The sequence below is a fragment of the Cyprinus carpio genome, chromosome B7, assembly GCF_018340385.1.
Source record: "Cyprinus carpio isolate SPL01 chromosome B7, ASM1834038v1, whole genome shotgun sequence".
Classification (NCBI taxonomy): Eukaryota; Metazoa; Chordata; class Actinopteri; order Cypriniformes; family Cyprinidae; genus Cyprinus; species Cyprinus carpio.
Window position 1 is genome coordinate 10,747,821 of NC_056603.1, and position 27,686 is coordinate 10,775,506.

Sequence of the window (27,686 nt, forward strand, 5' to 3'; positions counted from 1 at the left end):
TAAGGAACTAATCCGTCATAAATACGTTTTAACTTCAAACCATTGCTTCAGGCTAAAATACAATAGAGGAGTGGTTTTGTCAGTGTTTTTATCAGCTGTTTGGACTCTCATTCTGACGGCACCCATTCACTGCAGAGGATCCATTGGTGAACGGGAGATGGAATGATACATTTCTCCAAATCAGTTCTGATGAAGAAACAAACAAACTACATCTTCGATGGTCTGAGGGTGAGTACATTTTCAACAATTTAGTAAGTGAAACTGCTATCACTTTTTATAAAACAATATATTTTATAATAATATAAACCTTACATCAATATTACTTTTGAGTGTGTTAGAGCATCTAGACAAAATAATTAAAGTTAATTAACAGAATTTGTGCATGCTTTGAAGTGACAAAGCTTGTACATGCTAATTTTGTTATCTGAGTTTTGTGCATCAAAATGTAAACAAATTAAATTTATGATATGATGATTCATACAAATTTCATCAAATATGAGATCCAATGAGTATTTAAATAAACAGTATTTAATAAACAGTTATAGACATTTTTTTAACCGGATGAATTCATCAGCTGCTCCACAGCGTTCAACACTCACCAGATTTTCCATATAACGACTATCATGGAGTGATTAATATCAGCCAAGGAAAATCATGTCGTGCAAATGTGTTGAAGATTAAAAAACAAGGAAAACCTGAAGCACTTACACATTCAAATGCAATGTTCAGTGTAGACAAATTAGCCCCGACTCTGAACACCATATTGTATATCAATAAAACTCTCATAAAAGATGTGAAAAACAAATCTATTTTGGAAACACTTTATTAGGTTCAGAAGTCTATAACCCTTTAAATCTCTCAGGAGGAAAAGTGTGAAATCTCATCTGTAATAACATATATACAGTACATTTAAAAAAAAATGGTTTGGTAGTTAATGCTTTTGCTCACAACACAAAACAAAGAATAAAAACTATGAAAAGACACACAAAACACAACATACATTAATCATGACAATATTTGAGCAGGTGAACCAGCTAATGTATAGGTCTTGCATAAGTAAATATTTATACATATTCACATAAAGTACATACATTTTAAATAAATAATATAAACATATAAAATATAAAATATAACATATAACAATTTATAATAACAATAATTGAAAAAAAATAAAACAAAATGAATAAAATATAATTATTTATACTTACAAAACATTGGCATATGCATTTGAAAAAAAAAAAAAAATAATATAAAATGTAAATAAAATAAAAAACACATCCAATAAATAAATAAATAAGTGCATAAAATACAGGCATAATCATGAATATTTTCATCCCACCACATTATAGTGTCCATGAAAAGAATAACAACTTAAAAATACATATAAAATAAATCCAAATAAAATTACAGCAATTAAAAAAAAAGATAAAAAGACAAATTCTGTGATTACACTAACCACGATCGCAAACGGGGCACAAATTCTGGAGTATATTAGGTAGAGACAACGGTCAGTAAGCTGAATGGGCATTATTCCTTTTGAAATGATCCAAAATCAATTCTTTTAGGCATAAAAATGTATAAATAGTACAATTAACTGCCTTCCAATACTGAAGATCATCATTTAATCCTGTGGCTGATACGGTCCATTTTCAAACAAACAGGAGATACAGAGCACAGCAAGCTCAGGGTTTGTTTGGATGTTGGTGGTCCTTTCTCTAATGAAACAAGAAAAGCCTTTTTGCCGAAGTATAATCTGTGACAGTCTTGATTATCAGCATAATTACAGAGCTCTTTCGGCCCAAAGAGGAGAGCACAAAAGAACTGTGTTAACGCAGCACAAATAACTCGATCCTGGCACAAACATTTAAGCCCTTGTCACATTTCGAAAATTATAGGGAGAGAGCACACATACACCCATTAAACAATGGACTGTACATCCACGGCCACCCAAGACTACAACTTCAGCGATCCAGCCTCCAACGAGCACAAACTGTACCAGCGTGCCCTTCCGATCTCCCCACCCGCTCAATGTTTTGCCTGTCCTCTTGCATTTGTTAAATCCTCATAAACGGTCCCCATAAAGACGGCACACAGCCCACCTACCTCGAGCGCCTCTTGCTGCTTTAATTCTCTCTCTGCACTCAAGTGGAAATAAATGTGTTTACCACCAGCGGGTCACAGATGCTAATGAGCCACTGTTTGTTTCTGAGGAGGAATGGAATTCGGGATGAGATGGGAAAAGGGGTAAAATTATAAATGTGCCCCAATCCAAATATCTCCTTACGCTCCTAAAATTAAATGTTGTTTATTGACATCAGTGGTTCCACAAAGAACCTTTACTGTTCAGGGAACCTTTCTATTCCACAAGAGGTTCTTCAGAGTGGTGGGAGCTGTTTATCTAGATTTAAGGAAAGCATTTGACACAATAAATCATGTGGTTTTAATTTAATTTATCAAATTATATTTTTTGATATAAGATCATATCTAACTGATAGACAACGGTGTGTTCGAGTAGGCAATACAATTTCACAATTATGTACTAATTCAGTTGGTGTACCTCAAGGTTCAATATTAGGTCCTTTGTTATTCAGTTTGTATATTAATGACTTGCCTGATGTTTGTGCACATGTAGATTGTCAGATGTATGCTGATGATACAGTTATATACCTGCATGCTAAAAGTAAAAAGCAAGCTGCAGAAGAATTGTCAGTAGAAATAATTAATATTACTAACTGGTTAAAAAAAATTGTGTACATCATAATGTTAGTAAAACTGTATGTATGTTTTTTTCAAAGTCTGCAAATAGAGATCTGGAACCAGATGTTACAGTAGCAGGTAGAAGGTTATGAGTAGTCCATGAGTATAAATATTTAGGTATAACACTTAACTCACAACTTACATTTAAAAAACAAGATTAAAAATTTGGGAATAGAATTAAATGTAATTTGGCAAATTTTAGACATATTAGGAATAATTTAACCACTGAGCCTTCAAAGTTATGTATTAATGCTATGATTTTTTCACATGTGAACTACTGCCTCACCAGTTGGACACAGACAGGTGTGACTACTTTACAACCAATAGAAGACTCCAGGCTTTGAAAACATTGGATAAAAGGTCTAATTCATATCATCACTGTACAATTTTAGCAAAGTATGTTTTTTTTATACTGGGACAATATGATTCAATTTGCAGATATTTTACTTGTATACAAAATGTTGCACTGTATGGCCCCACCTCCTTCATTTGGACAGTTTTCTCGTTATTTTCTCAATAATTTTTCTCAATATTAATACAATTTTTTATTATTATTATTATTATTATTATTATTATTATTATTATTTTGCAGCCTCAGATTTCAGATTTTCAAATAGTTGTTTCTCAGCCAAATATTGTCCTATCCTAACCATACATCAATGTAAAGCGTATTTATTCAGCTTTCCGATGATGTATAAATCTCAATTTTGTAAAATTGACCCTTATGACTGGTTTTATGGTCCAGGGTCACAAATAAATAAATACAAAATAACAAATTTCAGAATTGACAGAATTGTTAGATATAAACCATTATCTTTTTTATCCCATGGCAGAAACAAGCTTTCATATATACAAGACACAATTGTGTTGCCAGATCTCGCAAAAACAAGAGCAAGCCCATAATAAACAAACAAATCCAAATGCTTTACATTGAAAAGACCAAAATATCACAACCTGCACCTGCCCAATTTAATTTCATAAACTTCATGGTTTTATGAGCTGAGTTAAAAAGCACTTATACAATAGGTGGATATGGCAACGCTTTAAGAACGCAAACAAGTTGACTCTGTCAGTGGTGGTTTAGTTAAAATTGCAGTACCTAATGAATCTTTGGTCAGTATAATTTTACTTTGGTCAAAAAGAGTTGATATTGCTATGGTTACTACGGAATCATCACAACAATAATTTAGGGGATTCACTCCCGTATTAAAACCAGCTCTCACTCCTGACACTTTACAGTGTGTGATCTAAGAGATATATGAACTGTTTACTGAAAAGTTCTTTGGGGAACCTAAAATGCTTATATGGCGCTGCTGCAAAAGCTCCCTTTTGGAACTTTTATTGTTAAGCGTGAATCAAACACAAAAATACCCAATTCAGAATTAATGGAAAGCTTTGGCCTTTGTGCTGACCCATATAAGTAGTGTATTATGAAATGCCTTACTAAGAATCTCCTTGAGAATGATTCTAGGGAGGGTTTTTTTCCCTTCTTTCCAGGAATCAAGCTAGCAGTCAGACGAAGGCAAAGATTAGTAATCCTGTCATATCTGACGTATATAACCAGGCTGACTGACTGTTGGCTAAACAACACGTTGCTATTTTAGTTATTGTGCAAGTCGTGGGTCATCTGGACAATTAAAGGCTTGTAATCAAGGGTTCCCCTCACAAAAACACTTCAAACACTACACTTTTAGTAAGATGGTCTGTACAGTCGCTGGGCCAATACGTATTATGTTGTAGGGATGCATAGTATTACACTGCATTACACTAATGCAATTCACTCTGCAGCTAGGCGTGATTCATAATACTGGCATGATGACAAACCAAAGCACTGGAATAGAGTCCCTTCTAACCCAAAAAGGCTTTATAGAAATCACACTGGAACTAATTGAATATTATGTTACTAGTCCAATGCAATAAATTACAATTTAACCCACATATTTATTTGTAGAGACTTGGCCAAGTTGTATGCTGAGTTAATTTGTTAGTCTGACCAGCAGAGGGTGCCACAAAACAAAATTACAGCCTTCACAGCCGGCCCAAAACAATTGATGGATGTATGTAGATGTCAATTTGAGAGAGGGAGAGAGAGAGAGATAGAGAGAGAAAGAGAGAGAGAGAGAGACAGATCAGACAAGCTGGATATAAACTCATAAAAAGACACGGTCATACATTTTTGTATTCTAGGCATGTATGTAACTTTGATGGTGTGTTACGAATTCAACAAAAGGCTTCCCCCACAGCAATAAGTTCAACCAAATGTCACAGTTTTGGATAAAAAAAAAAACTACATTTCACAGGACAGAGAATGATATTAATGAATTCAGCATGAGCAAGGAATGTGATAAGTGTAAGGAGAATCATCAGACTCTCTGGACAGGAACTCTGGATTTCAGCTATGACACGACGAGGAAAAGTTTGTTCAGAAAAGAGAGAAAATAACAACAAGACAACTATGCGCACAGGAAGGAGATGTTAAAATATGTGACTAATGTAAAAAAAAAAATCACAGATATAAAGGATTATTTTTTTTTTTTTTTTACTTAACACTAATGCCTCAAACTAAATATTAAAAAAGGTTATGTTGCGAATCTTTCTTTGTCAGAAATGTTCACTGTAATAGCTCAGTACCTTATGCACACATTTCTGATGGACCGATTCCCATTAATTGCATTGCAGCCAGTCAATCAGTTTAAAGTTTACAAGTTTTAGAAAGCTCTTGCCTTTTTTTGTGTACAATATACATCAGACGGCCGGTCAACAGACTGTGGGCGGTAGATGGGTGTCCCGTCTGAGACCGAGGGTCTATTTGACAGCGCTTTATCTAAACACTCACTGGAATGTATCAAGGTCTGCTGTTAAAACTATGTAACTATGGTAACTATATACAGTCATGGCCAAAAATATCGGCACCCTTGGTAAATATGATCAAAGAAGGCTGTGAAAATTAATCTGCATTGTTAATCCTTTTGATCTTTTATTTTAAAAAAAAAAAATCACAAAAATCTAACCTTTCATTGGATAGTAAGAATTTAAAATGGGGGAAATATCATTATGAAATTAATGTTTTTCTCAAATACACATTGGACACAATTATTGGCACCCCTAGAAATTCTTATGAGTAAAATATTTCTGAAGTATATTCCCATTCATATTCACAATTTTGAGCACTCCAGGGTGATTATGAACATGAAATTATCCATCCAAGGCTTCCTGTTTCACAGAAATATAAATATGAGGGAAAACAAAGTCCAAATTCCCTTAATCATCCATCACAATGAGAAAAAACAAGGAATATATTTCTGATGTGCAGCAAAAGATAATTGAGCTTCACAAATTAGTGAACTGGCTTTAAGAAAAGAGCTAGAGCAGTGAAAATTCCCATTTCCACCATCAGAGCAATAATTAAGAATTTCCAACAAACAGAAAATGTTATAAATCTGCGTGGAAGAGGACTTGTCTCTATATCGTCCTTATGCACAGTGAGAAGGAGAGTTTGAGTGGCGAAAGACTCTCCAAGGACCACAGCTGGAGAACTGCAGAAAAAAGTTAGTCTCGGGGTCAGAAAACCTTTAAAAAAAAGGTCAAAAAAGGTCAAACAGCACCTACTTCACCACATGTTGTTTAGGAGGGTTTCAAGAAAAATTCCTAGCTCATCCAGAAACTGGAACTTCAAATAGGACTGGCTTCTATGGTTAGATGAAACTAAAAAAATTAGCTTTTTAGCAGCAAACACTCATGATGGGTTTGGTGAACACAGGGATAAAAAGTACCCCATGTGTCAATGAAATATACTGCTGTATTTTTGATGTTGTGGGCCTATATTTCTGCTGGAGGTCCTGGACATCTTGTTTAGACACATGGGATCATGGATTCTATCAAATACCAACAGATAAAAAAATCACTAAGTGACTGACTCTTATAATGGACCATGTTTGGATCTTCCAACCGTACAATAATCCAAACACAAACCTCAAAAACAACACACAAATGGGTCACTGAGCTCAAAACCAAGCTTCTGCTATGGACATTCCAGTCCTCTGACCTGAACCCTACAGAAAATGAGAGGAGTGAACTAAAGAGAAGAAGCACCAACATGGAGCTGGGAATCTAAAGGGACTGAAGTGATTCTGGATGAAGGAATGGTCTCTGATCTCTTGTCAGGTGTTCTCTAACCTCATCAGGCATTATAGGAGAACATTTAGAGCTGTTAAACTGGCAAATGGAGGTTTCAAAAAGTATTGAATAAAAGGGTGCCGTGCCGTTAATTGTGGCCAACGTGTATTTGAGAAAAACATTTATTTCATAATGATATTTCCCCCCATTTTAAATTCTTATTATCCAATGAAAGGTTAGATTTTTGTGAATTTTTTTAAATAAAAGATCAAAAGGATTAACAATGCAGATTCATTTTCACAGCCTTCTTTGATCCTATTTACCAAGGGTGCCAATATTTTCAGCCATAACTCTGTATATAGACAACAAAATGAAATGATAATTTCTGAAATCAAATAATTGGCTTTTATATTGTCTTGGCACAAAAGCAAATTGTTAAATTGTTTTTTACTTTTTTTGAAAGCATATTTGATATTAGCACTTGTCCCCTTTTGCACAAAACAATATGCAGATTTATTTATTTTTTCTAAAAACAAATTATGTTTATTATCAAATAAAAAGTAATAAAATTAAACTATCAAGATTTCTGAATGTCTTTAGAAAACAGAATGAAATAGAAATAGAAATTTGGTGAATGTGAAAAAAATAAACATTATGTGAAAGCCTTAAAAATCCAGTTATTACAGTATTGGCACCTAGGCCTATTATTATAGTATTGTAAAAGGTATACAAGCTATTACTGCATATGCCACCAACTTAGCTCTACGATTCACAAGAGTCAACAGCTCGATTCATTCATAATAAAAAACATGTTTATAAATGCAAAACTCTGCACTTACTCATCACCTTTCACTCTAGTGCACACAATCCAAGAGAAAGAACGCCACAATAAACAACAGAACTGGAAAGACAAAAAGACAATGAACACCAGCTGTTCACGCTCTCATTTAGTCAGGTCAGAAATGAAGTTTGTCTGATGGCCTCTCTAAACTTCTCACAAGTGCCCTTGTGATCAAACTGAGAAAAATCCTGCAGCTAAAGTCACTTAGTGAAAGAGGTTACATAACACACAATAACAGACAGTGCCAGCTGTCAATAACTGCAGAGTTCAGGGACAGAAAGATCTGCTCTGCTCTGCTCTAATCTGCTCTCAGAGGTGAACAGAGTCAGGCAAATGAAATGACCATCTTGCATTCATTTTCACACAGGAAATGAGATTCATGTGTTTTGAGGCCAAGGTATTTGAACTTAACCACCAAGAACCACAGAGACCAAAATGTTCTACATTTTCCTGTAAGTGGTGAAATTCTTTTGTGAAACTAGAGGAATACTAACCAGTTTAACTATAGTGTCCAATTCTTTCACAATCAGCACATTTCTTTTTGAGATATTTAGAGGTATTCTTTTATTTTTCATACATACAAAGCTTAAGACATTAACTTAAAAGATATGGATTCTGCCATTATTTATTCATCCTGTTTTTATTTATTTATTCATCCAAAATACTGTTATAGTTTTTGCAAACATTTTAACATGATTTTATATTTGTTTTCTGTTTTAACTTTAATTTTAGTTAAAGTTTTAGTCATTATACTGTGTTTTTGCAATTGTTATTTTATATTTGTCTATATTAATTTGTATTTATTATTTTTATTTTATTTAGTTTTAGTTCTTTTAGTACTTCAAGTTAAACGACTAAATGAAAATAAGAAATAAAACAATTAAAGATGTAGTCATTTTGCTGTTTTTGTCATATTATTTTTTAGTGTTCATACAGATTTCATGCATTTTTATTTATAAAAATTAAATATATATATATATTTTTTAATCATACCAATTAAAAATGAAGCTAAATAAATTTTACAGTAATGAGAGATGAATAAAATTTTATATATAAGATTTATTTTATTTCAAGTAATTTTTTTTTGAATGTTTTGAACAAAATATTTCAGTATTTCAGTTCAGTATTCAGTATTTCAAGTTTCAATGTTTTTAACATTCAATACAATTAAATTCAATGAAAACTTAGCAAATAAACGGCCATAAGAGACCGTCTAATTAAAGTACATTTTGTTTTCATTTAAGAGCTGTATAAATCTGAAACTGCCGGTGTTGAGGTAATTCACTGGCATGGAAAAAGCATTTGGAAATGTCTTTCTGAAGGGCTATACAGAAAACTGATAATCACCCATTGCAAGGACCTATAGCCACCATAATGAGAATTACTACTTCTTGTAATTATTTTTTTCTATGAGTGGCCTGAAAAAATACAGAAAAAACATTTGGTTCTTCTTACTAAGTACATAGATCATGATTTATGGCAAGTTGCTCAAACTTACTGTACTTTGGAAATGAGGAAAAGTTTGGAAAAGTAGCAAGCAAAAACTAGGTACCTCAAAATGAACCTCAGACATGTGCTTCCTACATAACCAAAACATGGACTGAGATATTTTAAGTTATTATGTCCACGCACTGCCTTTTCAAGCCCTTTGATGCAAACTGTACTTTCATGTTAGCCACTTAAAGAGTGTCTTTAAAGCTGTGATTTTTTTTTGGTCATTGCAGTTTATCACATAATAGCAGGACTTACAGGAAATTGCTGTAATTTGCAGGAAATATCCCTGGAGATGCTTTACAACTCCATCGCCAGTTAATAGAGGTAGAATATGATCTCTAACCTATATTAGGTGCAACACTTTAGTATGTGCAACGACACATATTCACCCTTCAAAACTTCATCAGACAATTCCCATCAGATTTAGTGTTAAAGTATGAGGCTCACTTCTGGTTGTGAACATTTCCGTCAAGACTTTCTCTCTGTTTATCTGCTTGGCATTCCCCATGCACTGCATTTCAGCTGAAATGGTTTATTGAATCCTGTTGGGAAAACACTATCACATGCATACTGAGAACAGATGAGTTTCTATGAATATCAATCTGCTTGTTAATTTTTGCCATAAATTCCACCCGAATCTTTGTTGCATTTTAACACTTAAGCTATTTTAAATGTGTTCTTTAACATTTGCATTTAGCAATTCATCATTTCTTTTATTCAGCAAGGATGCATTAAATTGATTAAAATAGACAGTAATTTCGACTTTTCCATTAATCCAATTATCCTGAAAAAAAGGTATTCTGGGTTCCCAAACAAAATATCAAGTAGCATAACTGATTTTAATATTGATAATATAAGAAAAGTTTCTTGAGCATCAAATCAGTATATCATAATGATTTCAGAAGGATCATGTGACACTGAAGACTAAAGTTATGATGCTGAAAATACAGCTCTGCATTAAAGGAATACATTACACTCAACTAGAAATTCAAATACAAAAAACTTATTTTAAATTTTAATGGCATTCACAATAATGTAGTATTTTTGATCAAATAATCGCTGCTTGAGTACATAGATGTACTGTATGTACAGTATGTACATAATTGCACATACTTAGGGTTAGTGATTTTGAGCAAGTATTAAACTTTGTCTGTTTTTGATGTATTGATGATTATGTTTTCCTAAAGGGAAGATAAACAGTGGGAGGCTTTAATATTATCAAATCACATCCAAATTATAGCTGATGGCAGACTGATGATAAACAGTATAATGGCTGCATAATGAGTGTTTCAGTTTTGCATTTTTGTGCAAAAAAAAATAAAAAATATAGCCACAGGACAGAAATCTAAATATCTTTTAAAATCTTAATTTACTCTTGAGAAAACCACCTTTGTAATATCCAATGTACCTTCATTAGAGGTTGAAGAGTGGTCTCAAACTGTGCTCATTAAACATAACAGAGCCTCTTGAGCTATGAAAAAACATAACAATAAATGCTTCAGAGTGATCATATTTCCCCCCAAAAAAAACCCTCGACAAAGATTTGTTAGAGAATTCACAGTCGGTGTGCATACGTGTGTGTGTGTGTGTGTGTGTATGTGAGAAAACCTGAGCTTCATTTCGCCCCTCCTCCCAAATGGGAAGGAGTGTGTGTGTGTTTGTTTTTCCCATCAGCCTCATCATATTCACAGACTCTCCCACTTCTGTGCCTTGCCCTATGGATACCTGGTATGTGCACTTTTACTCTCTTCTGTTCGTCAGTCGAGCATGTGTGTGCGTTTATGTGATTTGACTTTTATCTCACACAAGAACTAAGAAGAAGTCTTTCTACAAAAGCAAGAGAACTGCTGCAAGATCTCTGTGCTCCTGCGCTGTTGCATGCATGGCTTTCCAGACAGAGTGATTTAGCATATGGTCAACGGATGAGATGGGTTTCTTTGGTTTGGACTGCAGTGTGGGTGTTTCATATTTTAGAGGGTTGCAGAGAATTCGTTTATGTATATTTACTTACCTCAAATAACTTCCAGGTGGAGATGATCGTACGCAGTAGAGCGAAAGGCTTTTAGCTGTCAGACAGGAGTTTAAGCAAAATGGTTTTACAGCTGAAAGGTGAGAGCAAAATATCCATATCAATGATTGCATGAATTTTCTATTTTTTTGTATCATTTTTTATAGTTTGGAAAAATTCTAAACTGGTTTATATTCAGATCCAGCTGATGGACTAGTTTAAAAAAACATTTTTCAAGTTGTAAATTAAATAAAGATTAGTGGAGTTCAGTTTACAAGAAAATACCTGTTCAGTCTACTTCAATATTTCACATTTAATTCAATGTATTATTTCCCATTTCTTAATAATTACTTGTGAAATATACTAGCAATTTCTGATTGAAAAATGTTTCAAAGTAAATCCAAAACATTTGATATAATTAATATATATTTAACATAAACAATATAGTACATAATATTATATATATATATATATATATATATATATATATATATATATATATATATATATACATACATACAATTTTCAGGTACCTTAATGGAAAATATATATATATATATATATATATATATATATATATATATATAATATATATATATATATATATATATATATATATATATATATATATATATATATATATATATATATATATACATATCTAATAAATAATAAATATGACTAAAATCAAATCAAATAAATTATGGCATTTTTACGGCAAAGTTTACTGGTGTAATGATTATATTTTCATTGCCCCCTTATGCGAACACTGCAGTTTTTTCCAATGCAAAAACATCTGCAAGTTGAACTTTGACATACATTTCCCACTTACAAGGACAAAAATGATTCTTCTTAAGAAAAGACAGCTCACGGTATCCATTGGTTTAATTGAAAATGAATCAGCCGGACAGGGAAGGCATTCCATCCCATTCTATCCTGCACCAATGAGACGGTCCATTATGTGTGCACTTAAAATCTGTTCAAGCTTCCAGGCCTGTTCACTTTTGCTCATATTTCTGCTTTCTAACACATAAACAGCTTTTAAGTGTTAAAATATGTGCATGTGATTGTTGATTGAACTCATGTAACTTGATAAAAACTAAAATGAATAAAATCAAATAAGAAACAAGAAAACAAAAACTAATAAAAATGACTAAATCCCATTTAAAAAGTTCTAATATTTAAACAAAAAATATAAAAAAATTAATTAACTCAAAATAGTAATAAATACAACAACAACACTGTAGGCAGCCTATCTCACTTTCATTGGAAAAGAGCAGCGTTGAGATTCCGCAAAATATCTCCTTTTTTAGTCATTCAATTTTAAATGTCATGATGGTGAGTAAATATTGACATTTTCATGTTTGGATGAACTATTCCTCTTGTTTCCTCTAGGTATTTATATCACCGAAGATAGGAAGCATCTATTTATTTTTGTTGAAGGCAATGTCATGCTAGCATCATCTCAACAACACCGCAAAGAAGTAAAACGCACATAAAGGACGCCACCAATTTCCCAACTCAAACCGCAGTGAACAATGGGGAAAGGATATTACATCAGCAGACATCTGGCCACTGCAGCCATGGTGCTGGCCGCAATAGCCTTGCTGACCATCATTGCATTATCAGTGGTTTATAATCGAGAAAAGTCCAAAAACGCAGCCAAATTCACTAACGCAACTACATCGCCAGTACCTCCCACTCAGAAAACTTCCAATGAACCCTGGGACAAATACAGACTGCCTGATACTCTGTCTCCAGAGTACTACAATGTGACTCTTTGGCCCCGTTTGGTGAAGAACGCCAATGGGATGTATATTTTCACTGGGATCTCTGGAGTGATGTTTACTTGTGTGAAGAAGACAGACCTGATATTAATTCACTCCAACAAGCTGAACTTGACTCTGTTTAAGGGGCACCATGCAAAACTCACGGGTCAGAGTGGTGTAACGGCTCCGGCCATAAAGACAACCTGGTTTCAGATGGAAACACAGTACCTTGTGATTCAACTGGAGGGAAAACTGAAGCCTGGCAAGTCCTACTGGCTCTATACAGAGTTCACAGGAGAGCTCGCTGATGATCTGGAGGGTTTCTACAGGAGTGAATACATGGAAGATGGGGAAAAAAAGTGAGAAGTTGTTTTGGGAAGCAATACAAAAAGTACATAGCAGCTAAAGTACTAAAGCAGCTAAAAATGTCAGAATGTCATTCCATTAGACACAAAATGTCAAACCACGTGGCATCAGCAAACTGATGAAAGATCTGCTAGAGATTTATCTGAACTAACTTCGCTTTTCTGAGCCATTTCTGCAACTGCATCTAAGCAACTGTTTTTAAAGATCAGTGGATGTATGAAGTCAGTTCCTTTCACGTTCCCTAGCAGACAAACCACAAGTGTACTTCCCTTCATGTTCAGCAACTTTTCACGAAACTTCATATGTGCATTAATTTTGAACAGCATATACACCACTGTTAAAAAGTTTGGGGTCAGTACTATTTTAAATAAATAAATAAATATTTGCAAGGATGCATCAAATCGACCAAAAGTGTCAGTAGACCCTAATTAAAAAAAAGTAATGTATACGTTTATTTGATACAAAGTATAGTTCAAATCTATTAAAATAGACTTATTTGGAGTACTACTTGCACACAATGCACATTTCGTAATACTGCAAGATCTTTGAATAATATCAGTCTTTTAATGCAAGATATTTAAAGTGTAGTAAACAATAGTTGCACTTTAGCACAATCAAATATTCTTCAGTATATCTTTAGTTGGACTTCATCTTTACTTATGCACAGTTAAAGTGCATTAAGTACAAAATTAGTTGTTTTAAATTTATTAGACTTTAAGAATAGCAGTTAAGCATCTTAAAAAAGTACAATTGTAGTGTATTTTTATTAAGCACCTATATATTTAAATGTATTTGTATACATAACATAAATGTATTTCAAATACATTTAAGTATATTTATTCTTCATAGGGAACACATGTATAATGATACAATATGAATGTTATTAATGTTATTTCAAACACATGCTGCAAAAACAAATGCCACTTGGTTTGATATTTTTATAATGCAATTAAATCAAGACATATGTGACTTATGTTACTAAAAATAATTCCTTTGATGTTGTTCCTTTCAATTTTAGAAAAATACTGATCCTTTAAACTTAGAAATATGACATCACACTGACAAACAAAAAGTAACTCAATGTTTTTATAAGTGCAACTGCACAAAAAATGGTTTTAACTCTTGTTGAAATTGATCTGAGTTTAGAGTTTTGTTATCTAACAACACTTGAAATGCTCTTGTGTTTTGCAGAATTATTGCCATCACTCAGATGCAGGCCACTTATGCTAGAAAAGCTTTCCCATGTTTCGATGAACCTGGCATGAAAGCTGTGTTTCATATCACTCTCATCCATGACCTGGAAACGACAGCACTGTCAAACAGCCAAGAAATTAGTAAGACAAACAATAAATCACTAAACATATAATAGTTCCTTGACTAATTACTTTGTATTTGTGCTCAATGAAAGACCGAATCTGTGTGTGCTGCTCTAAACAAGCTGCAGCAAAAAGGGTTTACGGGGGCATTGGAGATTGTAGGATTCAATTGATGTCACCTGCAAATTTTACTATAAAATTTGCAATCGTTTCACCCTCCAAAACATTATTTACTTAATTTAAATAAAGATAAATATATATACATATACATATAACATTATTAACTTACAATTTGAATACATTAACTAAACTAAACTAAATTAAGAATAAAATTAACTAAAATTACAACAAATCTACAATAAATAATTATACTCCATACATTACATTTTTCATAAAAATGTTTTCAGCTTTTTGTTTTTGTTTACTTTCTCCCTCTTAAACCACAAGAGAGCCCCATAACTGTCTAATCGAGTTGTAACTGCTTCCTGAGCCAGTTTTTAGTGTATTTAAAAAAGAAAAGAGCCTGCACATATCTAGAAAAGGCCTGTTTTTTTTTTTTAATCATGAAAGTTAAAGGGAACTGGGTGTGTAAAGATCACAAAATAAAACACCATAAAATATCATTTAAAAAGTCTAAGACTTGTGCTCTATAAGCCAAGCCTTCTGAAGTCACTTATAGCTTTGTATCATAGACTACAAAATTGGTGAATAGACACCATATTTGATCTGAGAGCTGCTGCAGTGAGGACTTCAATTTCAGTCTATTACAACAACAAAAAACACAGCAAAATAATTAATAAATTCACCATCTGTAAACCATGGAAGAGAGAGTTATGGGTTTAGAACAACATGAAAATGATGATGACTAACGAATTATTCACTTACAGTGCAAAGTTTGCATATACGTTTGCATGTTTTGTGTGGTTTTTGAATCATAGTCAGCGGGTTCTGTGAAATTCACCAGCATCTGTCCTCCTGATGTTGGCATTCATTTCAGCTATGTTTGTTTTCCATGCAGTTATTCCCTCAACTGCCATTAGCTTGAAATCTAATCTTGACTATCTGAACATAAGCAAAGCAGGCAAACTTTTGCCTCAAATCATGTTTTGCTTGTAGGGCCAATTTCAAATCAAAACAATGTTTAGTTGAACCCTGTCAAGATTTTCTAACATATCCCTCTTAAAAATGCTTTTCAATTGCAAAACGAAATGCTGTGGACTGTAAGCCAGTGATGGAATTAAAATGGACTTATTTTTATATTGAATTAGCCTATTCACTTACTCAATATATTGACTTCCAATCATGCTGAATTTAAAATATTAAAAATAATAATTACTTGCATTTTCATAAATAGCTCTAATTGTAATTTCTTACTTTTTTCATCTTAGAAACAGAAAAAGTCACCATCGATGGAACGGCAGTTACCAGAACGATATTTGGTCCCACAAAGAAGATGTCAACGTATCTCATCGCGTTTGTTGTCAGTGATTTCAAGTACATCAGTGCTAAAGACAAGAAGGGAGTTTTGGTAGGGCCTCTGCACCAATTTATAAATCTAAGCTTTATGTAGAGAAATATGGTATAGACGTGAAGTTATATGAAAACTACTTGTTTGGCTTGTCAAAGGTAAGAATATGGGCAAGAAAAAAGGCCATTGAAGACGGGCAAGGCAACTATGCACTCAAAATCACTCAGCCAATACTGGAGTTCTTTGAGAAATATTACAACACTAGCTATCCGCTTTCCAAGTCAGGTATGACCATGATAAAAAATAAAACCGTTTCCCTTCAAAGCACAGCAGAATAAGCAGTTATCCTCCTGTTTTCTTAGACCAGATTGCATTGCCTGACTTTAACTCAGGAGCCATGGAAAACTGGGGTCTTGTCGCTTACAGAGAGACGGCTCTTCTATACGATCCGCAGACGTCTGCCAATGGCAACAAGCAGAGGGTTGTGACTGTTGTTTCTCACGAGCTGGCTCACATGGTACGTCTAGGCCCTGTAAAGGGGACACGGAGTACTTTTTGCTTCGCACAGTTTGCCAAGTGATTTATGTGTCTTCTAGTGGTTTGGAAACCTCGTGACGCTGAAATGGTGGAATGATCTCTGGCTGAACGAGGGGTTCGCTTCATACGTGGAGTATCTGGGCGCTGATTATGCTGAGCCAACGTGGGACATGGTAAGAACATCATTCAGAGGATTTTTGTTAAATAGTTCCTCTGTTTTAAATAGTTTTAAGATTACCACTAGATAATTAACTTCTCACACTATTACACAATCATCAAGGCACTTACAACGTGTAGAAAAATGTGCCTGTATTGAAGTGTGTACGTACTTTCTCTATTTCAATTTAATGAACAGAAACAACTAAAGCTAATCTGTAGATGCTTTTAAAACATCGGTCAGTTTGTTTAAGCAAAGGTTTGGCTGGTTGGAAGCAGATAGTCCTGCTGGTGGATGCTGTAACTACACCACCCAGACCAAACAGTATCTTTCTCCCTTGATGGCCATTTAGAAATAAGCCACGACAAAATCAAGTTTTATTTGCAAGCAACATATAAAAAGTGCCTATTTACTTTAACAAGTTCTTGGTGAACCTGAAACATTCATTATTTTATTCGGCAATGGTTTTGGGAAACCTGGGGAATTTATAAATACATAAAAGAATAAATAAATTAATTAATAAATAAATGAATGAATAAATGAATCAAATGAGTTCTTGGTTAACCTGATTTATTTATTTATTTATGAAACACAAGTACTTAGTAAACTAAAAAAAATATATGAAATAAAATAAAATATATTTATTTATTTATAAGCCAAACACGCTTTTAGTAAGTAACATATTTATTTAATTCAAAGAAAAATGAATGAATAAATAAATAATGAAAATTTCAAGTTTGCCAAAAACTTGTTTGCCTTATAAATAAATACATAAATAAATACATAAATATCTTATTTAATATATTTTCAAGTTTACTAAGAACTTGTTTAATTTCTAAATAAATAAATGAATAAATAAACAAATATCTTATTTCATATATTTTTCAAGTTTAATTAGAACTTGTTTCCCTTATAAATAAATAAATAAATAAATAGGTACTTTTCCATAAATCTTTCAGGTGTACCATATGCCCTGAAAACAAACAAAGAAACTTGGTAAACCTGGAAACATTAATTATTTCTGCAGTTCCACACACTTCACCTTAGAGAAAGGATGATGTATTACTGCATGTTGTTGTTCAGCTAAATGTATTAAAGAGACACGCCTTGTAACATGTAATTGACAATCAATTCTGTCCCTCGCCAGAAAGACCAGACCATTCTGTACGACCTGCAAAGAGCATTTGCTGTGGACAGCTTGACTTCCTCTCACCCCCTCTCCCGAAAGGAGGAGGAGGTCAACACACCCTCAGAAATTAGCGAAATGTTTAACACCATATCCTACAGCAAGGTATAAAAATCTACTGCATTATTATGACAACCAGCAACTGAACAGTGCCTAAAGAAACAATAAGAACACTCTAGCAACTGGATAGGGTTTCAGCTTGAACAATGATGTTGTGGAATTTCGAAAGACCACCACTCTTGAGAGGTTGCAAATAAAGTCATAAAGCAGTCAGAGTAGTTTAAGTCAGAGATAAATGCATTTCATATGTTTGTCGTTATAGGGAGCTGCAGTGCTTAAAATGCTCTCTGAATTCCTGACAGAGCCGGTGTTTGCCAAAGGACTTAGTGTAAGCCTTACTGTACTCTCCTGTTTTTTAACAATTTCCAGAGTTCATGCAACTTTTGTGCCGTATTTCATGACCTGATAGTACAGTTGTGTTGTTCTTCTCCCGCAGAACTATCTGAAGCAGTTTGCTTTTGGAAGCTCAGTGTATACAGATCTCTGGGACCATCTTCAAAAGGTGGGCTGTTTAACTGCTTCAGATTTATGTTTGGTAAAGATGGCCAATTGCAAGTTAAGTAAGAATTGCATGATATAAAGTCATAATTGTGTGTTATAAAATCAGAGTTGTGAGATATAAACTCGCAATTGTAAGAAAATAGTATTTTCCCTTAGAATTGGACTTTACATCTCATAATTGTGAGTTTACATCTCAAAATTCAGAAAAAGTCAAAATTGCAAGAAAAAAGTTTATATCTCACAATTTCTCTCCAAATTGCGAGTTTATATCTTGCAAATCTAAGAAAAAATGTAAATTGCAAGATAAAATGTTGTCGCAATTACAAGTTTACATCTCACAATACTGACTTTAGAATTTGCAATTGTGAGTTCATATCTCACAATGCTGAGAAAAAAAGTCAGAATTGCATGAAAAAAGTCAGCTTATATCTAGCAATTCTGATGTTTTTTCTCACAATTGTGAGTATATCTCTTAATTTTGAAAAAAAAGTCAATCGCAATTGTAAGAAAATTGTCCTTTTCCTTTAGAATTTCTCGCAATTATGAGTTTATATCTCACAATTCTGAGAAAAAAGTTTTTTATTGCACTTGCGAGGGTAAAGTCAGAATACAACGAGATACAAACTCACAATTGTGAAACAAAAACATCAGAACTGCGAGATAAATAATGTTTATAACATTATTTTTCACTTTTAACAAGTGAATTTGTTTTACATCCACTTCACATGTGCTGCACTTGGAATAAAACTTTCTTTAACTAGATTGTTAATAAAAGAAAATGATACTTGAGTCACGTTGTAGTTACAGTTAACTAGTTAAATGTAAAAAAAAAAAAAAAAAATCGAGCCTAATATGTGGTGTAGTAAACACTGTAAAACTTTAAGGAACTGTTCATTTTCACTTCTCAACCAGGCAGTAGATCAAACTCCAGGAGTGAAACTACCGTATAGTGTTCATGAGATCATGAACCGCTGGATACTACAGATGGGATTCCCAGTAATCACTATTGACACTCGAACAGGGAACGTCAGCCAAAAGCACTTTCTCCTAGAGCCTGAAGCAGTGGTGGATAGGAAATCTGAATTCAAGTATGTTGTCGAATATCATCATTGTAATATAACATTTCCAGATCCTCTGAAAACCCTTCTTATAAGTTTTACTGCTGTGTTAAACCTCAGTTATGAATGGTTTGTACCCATCAAATGGATGAAGAAACAGCAGGTGCAGGACCAGCTGTGGCTTCTGCAGAAATCAGGTACATTAAACCTTGTTAAGTCACTTTATATGATTCATCTACCTCAAGATCTTGCAACAGGTCTTGCACACTCTCACTCAGTCAATAAAATCGCAGGTCACTCGGTTCTTAAAATTATGGGTCTCTGCAAGGGCATTCAGCCAATCTGTAGTAGGCAAAGAGTCAAATCTTACTCTGTATTCTACAGGGGGCTGGAGATGCATGAAATCCTGGATTTTGGGAATTAGATTAGTTTTTAGAAGCTTACAAAACTATTCTGGCTCGAGAAAATGCTTTGAATGCATGCATTTGCTTTTACATTCACTGAAGACCAACAGAAAAGTGTTTGACCATGTAAAACTGTTCGTCACAATGCCAGGGTTGTTGCTTGTTGGCTTGGTGGTCTACTGGCCCAAGTATAAAGATGTATTAATTTTGTCTTTGCACTGCCAGTACTGTAACTTGTTGTCAAATAAAATGTTTTCTCCTTGCATGGAGATACTGTATAAAATATTACCTTACTTTATCTGCTCTAAGCTCTACACAAACCCATGAAAGTCAGCAAAAATGAATGGGTGCTGGCCAACCTCCACGTGTCGGGATACTTCAGAGTGAACTACGACCTTGGGAACTGGGAGCGACTTCTCAGCCAACTGGAGTCCGGTCACCAGGTCCTGCATGAAAATTATGAGAAAGAACAGTCTCAAAAGGGCCAAAAAGACATTATTGTAATGTCTTTTCTTTATATAGGTGATACCTGTGGTAAACAGAGCTCAGATTCTGGATGATGCATTTAATCTGGCAAGGTGAGAATTATTACACATTGAATGTACACTACCACTCAAAAGTTTGTGATGTTTTTTTTTTTTAAAGAAATTAATACTCTTTTTTAGCTAGGGTGCATTAAATAAATCAAAAGTGACAGTAAAGACATTTATAATGTTACAAAAAAACAAAAAACAAATAAATGCTGTTCTTTCTCTTCCTGAAAAAAAAATGTATTACGTTTTCCACAAAAATACTGTTTTCAGCATTGATAATGATAAGAAATGTTGAAAAAATAAGTAATGGTTGCTGAAAATTCAGCTTTGCTAACACAGGAATGAATTATATTTTAAAGGGATACTCCACCCCAAAATGAAAATTTTGTCATTAAACACTTACCCCCATGTTGTTCCAAACCCCTAAACGCTTTGTTCGTCTTCTGAACACAATTTAAGATATTTTGCATGAAAATCAGGAGGCCTGTGACTGTCTCATAGACTGCCGAGTAAAATACACTTTCAAGGTCCAGGAAAGTATGAAAGACATCGTCAGAATACTCCATCTGCCTTCAGAGATTTAACCGTAACGTAATGAAGCGATGATAATTTTTTTGTACACGAATAAAACAAAACTACAACTTTATTCAACAGTTTGTCTCCTCTGTGTCTCTCCACATCACCGTAGCGCCATTTTGGGCTGAACGCAGGCAGTGTATGCTCTTCTGTGTCAGCCATGCCACAAGGATGAGCTGTTTTCATTCAAATCAAAGCGTAAATACATGTAGAAAATGTATCCTTGTGGCGCGGCTGACACAGAAGAGTGTACACTGCCTGCCTTCAGCTCATATTCTCCAAAATGGCGCTACGTTGATGTGGGGAGAGACAGAGGAGACAAATTGTTGAATAAAGTCATTATTTTTGTTTTCTTCGCGTACAAAAAAAATTATTGTCACTTCATAATGTTACTGTTGAATAACTGATGGCAGATGGAGTATTCTGACAATGTCTTCCATACTTTCCTGGACACTGACACTGTTATTTATTTGGCAGTCTATGGGACAGTCTCAAGCCTACCGGTTTTCATCCAAAATATTTTAAATTGTGTTCCAAAGATGAATGAAGCTTTTACGGGTTTGGAACGACATGGGGGTAAGTGATTAATGACAAAATTTTCATTTTGGGGTAGAGTATCCCAACATTTAAACTGTAATGACATTTCACAATATTATTGATTTTACTATATTTTTAATCAAATACAGCCCTGGTGAGCAGAAGAGACTTCTTTAAAAATCATTAAAACATTTTACTGACCCCATACATTTTTGAAAGGTAATGGGTTCCCACTGTCTTGGAAAGGTATTTATTGTTGGCCTGGGAAAGTAATAAGAATGAATCACTAAACTGATATAAGTTTTTATAGTTATTCTAGTTATGTGCTGCTCAAAAATATTCCATCGGCTACAAATAGTTTTAGTGTTGAATACATCATGCAAACCATGTTAGTGTGATTTGTCAGTGAATTGAGTCAGTTCTTTGCTATGAATCAGTTAAACTGATTCACAATTCAGTCTAAATGATTAATGAGCAAATCCGTCTGAATTAAAGTGATTTTTAAAAGTTTGTATCTATCCATTAATTGAAGACAACTTTTCAAAATGTGGATGAGTGTATTCCATATAAAACTGTTTTTTTTTTCAGAGCATCCATTATAAACATAACGCTTGCTTTGAGAACAACTAAATATCTCTTGCATGAGCGGAAGTACATTCCATGGGAGGCGGCGCTTCGAAATCTGAACTATTTTTTCCAGTTGTTTGATCGCAGTGAAGTATACGGTGCCATGCAGGTTGGTTAAATCTCATTTTTATAATCAAAACTGAAGTAAAACAGATAGATTACAGGGACTGCTGTTTGTATTTATTTTAGGCTTATCTTAAGAAACAAGTCAAACCACTATTTGAATATTTTGGGAATATCAGCTCAAACTGGACAGCAGTTCCCTCTGGCCACACTGATCAGTAAGGACAAATCTTTCATATGTCACATGCTTCCCAGACTCAATTGGCTTTAAGTAGATAAAGTTATGTTTAATAATAAGCTATTTTTTGTCCTCAGGTTCACACAGATCATTGCGCTGTCCCTCGCCTGCAGCACCGGGGTGGAGGGATGCCGAGAACTAACCAGGAACTGGTTCAAAAAATGGATGCAGAATCCTCATAACAATGTGTGAGTGCAAACCTGTGGATGATTGTATACCATGTCTTAAGCAATTTAGATATTAGTAACTTACATCACAAGTTTTTGTTTTTGAAAAGTTTCAAGTGCTTGACACTCAGTATCAGTGGAAGAAATTAAACTTATAGTTTTATAAAGTGAACAAATTAATTTAATTATTACCTGATTTTTTAAAGAATAGTTTTTAATTCAGTGTGTGCTGAGATTCATCTTGTGAATAGTTAGTTCAACTTAAATGTTAAAGTCAAACACTACTCACAACTCAATTTACTTCCGTAATGTGACTCTGCATTTCAGAGTGAAACAAGATATTCAGTGAGAAAACATATAAATTGTGAAGTGTAAAAAAGTGAGTGTAAAAAGTGAGCGTTACATACCAGAATGCAGGCAGGAGATTTGAAGGGATGGGCTCAAATGTGTGATTTGTAGCATCATCTGAAAAGGAAAGTAATTTCAGAGTTAGACCAGTTATTACATTTTAATAAAAGTTTAAATTTTTTATCATATTTTAATACAGTGCACCAATATTGTGCTCTAATATTTTGATACACCTCTCTAATGTAGAATTAAAATATGAAAAATTAAAACATACATACAGGTCCTTCTCAAAAAATTTGCATATTGTGATAAAAGTTAATTATTTTCCATAATGTAATGATAAAAATTAAACTTTCATATATTTTAGATTCATTGCACACCAACTGAAATATTTCAGGTCTTTTATTGTTTTAATACTGATGATTTTGGCATACCGCTCATGAAAACCCAAAATTCCTATCTCAAAAAATGTGCATATCATGAAAAGCTATTAACCTAATCATCTGAATCAACTAATTAACTCTAAACACCTGCAAAAGATTCCTGAGGCTTTTAAAAACTCCCAGCCTGGTTCATTACTCAAAACCGCAATCATGGGTAAGACTGCCGACCTGACTGCTGTCCAGAAGGCCATCATTGACACCCTCAAGCGAGAGGGTAAGACACAGAAATAAATTTCTGAACGAATAGGCTGTTCCCAGAGTGCTGTATCAAGGCACCTCAGTGGGAAGTCTGTGGGAAGGAAAAAGTGTGGCAAAAAAACGCTGCACAACGAGAAGAGGTGACCGGACCCTGAGGAAGATTTGTTTGTGGAGAAGGACCGATTCCAGACCTTGGGGGACCTGCGGAAGCAGTGGACTGAGTCTGGAGTAGAATCATCCAGAGCCACCGTGCACAGGCGTGGTGCTTTTGAACCAGAAAAACAGCGGCAGAAGCGCCTGACCTGGGCTACAGAGAAGCAGCACTGGACTGTTGCTCAGTGGTCCAAAGTACTTTTTTCGGATGAAAGCAAATTTTGCATGTCATTCGGAAATCAAGGTGCCACAGTCTGGAGGAAGACTGGGGAGAAGGAAATGCCAAAATGCCTGAAGTCCAGTGTCAAGTACCCACAGTCAGTGATGGTCTGGGGTGCCATGTCAGCTGCTGGTGTTGGTCCACTGTGTTTTATCAAGGGCAGGGTCAATGCAGCTAGCTATCAGGAGATTTTGGAGCACTTCATGCTTCCATCTGCTGAAAAGCTTTATGGAGATGAAGATTTCGTTTTTTCAGCACGACCTGGCACCTGCTCACAGTGCCAAAACCACTGGTAAATGGTTTACTGACCATGGTACTACTGTGCTCAATTGGCCTGCCAACTCTCCTGACCTGAACCCCATAGAGAATCTGTGGGATATTGTGAAGAGAAAGTTGAGAGACGCAAGACCCAACACTCTGGATGAGCTTAAGGCCGCTATCGAAGCATCCTGGGCCTCCATAACACCTCAACAGTGCCACAGGCTGATTGCCTCCATGCCACGCCGCATTGAAGCAGTCATTTCTGCAAAAAGATTCCCGACCAAGTATTGAGTGCATAACTGAACATAATTATTTGAAGGTTGACTTTTTTCATATTAAAAACACTTTCTTTTATTGGTCAGATGAAATATGCTATTTTTTTGAGATTTTGGGTTTTGTTTTTTTTTGTTTTAATATTGTTAGTATTAAAACAATAAAAGACCTGAAATATTTCAGTTGGTGTGCAATGAATCTAAAATATATGAAAGTTTAATTTTTATCATTACATTATGGAAAATAATGAACTTTCATCACAATATGCTAATTTTTTGAGAAGGACCTGTATTGCACATTTAATCTACACTACCATTGAAAAGTTTGAGTTTATTAAGACTTTTTAAAGAATTTATTAAGCAGTGATGCATTAATTTGGTCAAAAGTGACAGTAAAGACATCTATAAAAAGATTTCTGTTTCAAATAAATGCTGTTCTTTCAAACTATCCATTCATCGAAAAAAATCCTAGAAAAAAAATCACAGTTTAAAAAAGAAAAGAAAAAAGAAGCACAACTGTTTTCAAAATTGATAATAACTAGAATTGTTTCTTGAGCATATTCAGCATAATAGAATGATTTCTGAAGGATCATATGACACTGAAGACTGGATTAATGGCTGTTGAAAATTCTGAAATAAATGGCTATTTTAAATAGTACAATATTTCATTTATTGGAGCTGCATTTATGATGAAATAAATAATGAAAAAAATTCCATTCAGGATTCATCCTAACCTGAGGTCCACGGTGTACTGTAATGCCATCGCTGCAGGTGGTGCAGAAGAGTGGAACTTTGGCTGGCAGATGTTCCAGAAGGCCACAGTCGCAGCGGAAGCTGTCAAACTGAGATCGGCTCTGGCCTGCACTAAAGTGCCCTGGTTACTGAACAGGTAGCTCTGGGAAAGCATAAGGGTCAAAGACATGATGTCTGAAATAAATTCAATTTAAACCACTTATATTAACACTCAAGTTCTAAGAATCTTTTGAATGACGGACACATTTTTGGGGGTTATACCTAATAAACCTGAACAGAACTTACCTTGTCTATCATGTTCTGAAATTTTTAAGCATCCTATATCATTTCCAGTTTTATCATTTATGACAACAAAATATCTTAACACAACAATGTATTTGTTTTTTCCAAATATTAATACAGGTTAATATTCATATCCTTATTATGCACTATGTTTTTTAAGATTATAGCAAAACATTTTTTTTTTAAATTGTGGGACTTTTAATTGTTACTTTTTGAACAATTTGTGTAGATGCTCTGTGATACTCTAGGAACTGTGGAGTTTAACTTGAAAATTGTTTCATGTTTTAATAAGGTACCTGGAATACACTATGAACCCAGAAAAGATACGCAAACAGGACGCCACTTCTACCATTGGGTACATTGCCAGTAATATTATTGGCCAATCTTTGGCATGGGATTTTGTGCGGGCAAACTGGGACTATTTCTTCAAAATGTAAGTGTGACAAATACCATAATACACACACACCAAGAGAAAGAAAGAGAAAAATATGTAAAAGAACACACTTTTGGTATTACTCAACAGGTACGGCACTGGATCATTCAGTTTCTCCAGATTGATTAGTGACATCACCTACAGATTTTGCACTCCATTTGAACTCAGTCAGGTACATGACCTTTGACCTTACAACCCACACAGCAAAAATCTATTGCATGCACTGTGAGAGGCTTATAAGACATAACTTGACTTAAGTGTTAAATCCTCGCTGTTTTTGTTATTGAAACGCTTCCAAAAGGATAATGCTGAGACCGGATTCGGCTCGGGAACTCGAGCGCTGCAGCAGGCCATCGAAAAGACAACAGCCAAGATTAAATGGCTGGCGGAGAACAAGGAACCGGTTCATCAGTGGTTCCTCTCAGAATCAGCATAAAACTCACATCTGTGTGCCGTGAGATCAGAGTAAGTTCAAGTATTACTTCAGTAATTTCAGCTGGATGCGCTTAAGTAAAAAAAATAATCATTCTGTCATCACTTACTCACCCTCATGTCATCTAAACCTGTATGATTTTTCTCCTGTGAGACACAAAAGGGAAATTTTGAATATCCTGAAACTGAAAACAGAAAAAAAAAAATTCTGTAATATTTAGCCATATAACTATTTATAAATGCAGCTTTGGTAAGCATAAGAGATCTTACTAACACCCAAACTTATGAATGGGAGTGAATATGACAGCATTTTCATTTTGGGTGAACTATTCCTTTTAATCTTTGTGTGTGTGTGTGTGTGTGTGTGTGTGTGTGTGTGTGTGTGTGTGTGTGTGTGTGTGTGTGTGTGTGTGTATTGCAGGATGGCTCCAGCCTCACATGAATTCATCATCCCGTAACCTGATGGAATGAAAATGAATGGATGCTAACAGCATTTTGGCAGGATGTTTTTACCCAAGGAGCAGCCCCTCCCGGAGTAACCTGAGAAATGTCTTGCTCAAGGACACAATAGCGCTCTGATATTTAACCCCTAGTTCACATCACTCGGATACAAATGAGGATGGATTTACATAAGAGACTATACAAAATACACTGGCAATGGATCCCTCAGTATTGAAAAAGCAGGGAACCTGTTTCACAATTTGTGTATAATTAATAGTGTTGCTAAATCAAGCATCACTATTATTATTGTTATTGCTCATACTCATAGTCATCCTGCACAATATTTGCTATGAACATCATTGATACCTCAAATCATGCAGGTTGTTCAGAAGGGGTTTGCTATGCATTTCTAAGCATTTGGAGTGGATGCCTATAGACTTACATATGATCCAAGCCATATTTAGGTTGTTTTGAGCTGACTAAGTAGCATCCTAGCAAACCCAAGCAACTGTATAGCTATGCACACATAAAAACAATTGTGTATGGGCAACCACACTCATATTTTCTTGTAAAATTATATTTAGCATTTAAATGTTAACTTGCTATTATTGACTGGAATGTGCAATTTTGAAAATATGCTCCCATTAAAAAGTATAAACATAAACTTCCGC

General features: G+C 34.4%; 1 protein-coding gene across 3 annotated transcripts; it reads left to right on the top strand.

Annotated features, from left to right (window-relative positions):
* Window positions 1-10,808: 10,808 nt before the first annotated feature.
* LOC109055957 (aminopeptidase Ey-like) lies at window positions 10,809-27,159 on the top strand. 3 transcript variants are annotated; one of them, XM_042727220.1, is made up of 23 exons: window positions 10,880-10,936; window positions 11,236-11,317; window positions 12,612-13,344; window positions 14,543-14,685; window positions 16,056-16,195; window positions 16,294-16,420; window positions 16,498-16,652; window positions 16,732-16,845; window positions 17,977-18,120; window positions 18,338-18,403; window positions 18,512-18,577; window positions 19,489-19,664; window positions 19,755-19,831; window positions 20,348-20,481; window positions 20,561-20,616; window positions 22,273-22,420; window positions 22,501-22,592; window positions 22,690-22,800; window positions 25,396-25,563; window positions 26,002-26,142; window positions 26,233-26,314; window positions 26,426-26,607; window positions 26,996-27,159. In XM_042727220.1, the coding sequence occupies exons 3-22, from the start codon at window positions 12,755-12,757 to the stop codon at window positions 26,576-26,578; spliced, it is 2,883 nt and encodes a 960-aa protein (XP_042583154.1). In that variant the 5' UTR covers window positions 10,880-10,936; window positions 11,236-11,317; window positions 12,612-12,754; the 3' UTR covers window positions 26,579-26,607; window positions 26,996-27,159. The 3 variants fall into 3 exon arrangements, with proteins under 3 accessions (XP_042583155.1, XP_042583154.1, XP_042583153.1); XM_042727221.1 differs by lacking the exon at window positions 11,236-11,317 and having other exon boundaries at window positions 10,809-10,936; XM_042727219.1 differs by lacking the exon at window positions 10,880-10,936 and having other exon boundaries at window positions 10,987-11,317.
* Window positions 27,160-27,686: the final 527 nt, after the last annotated feature.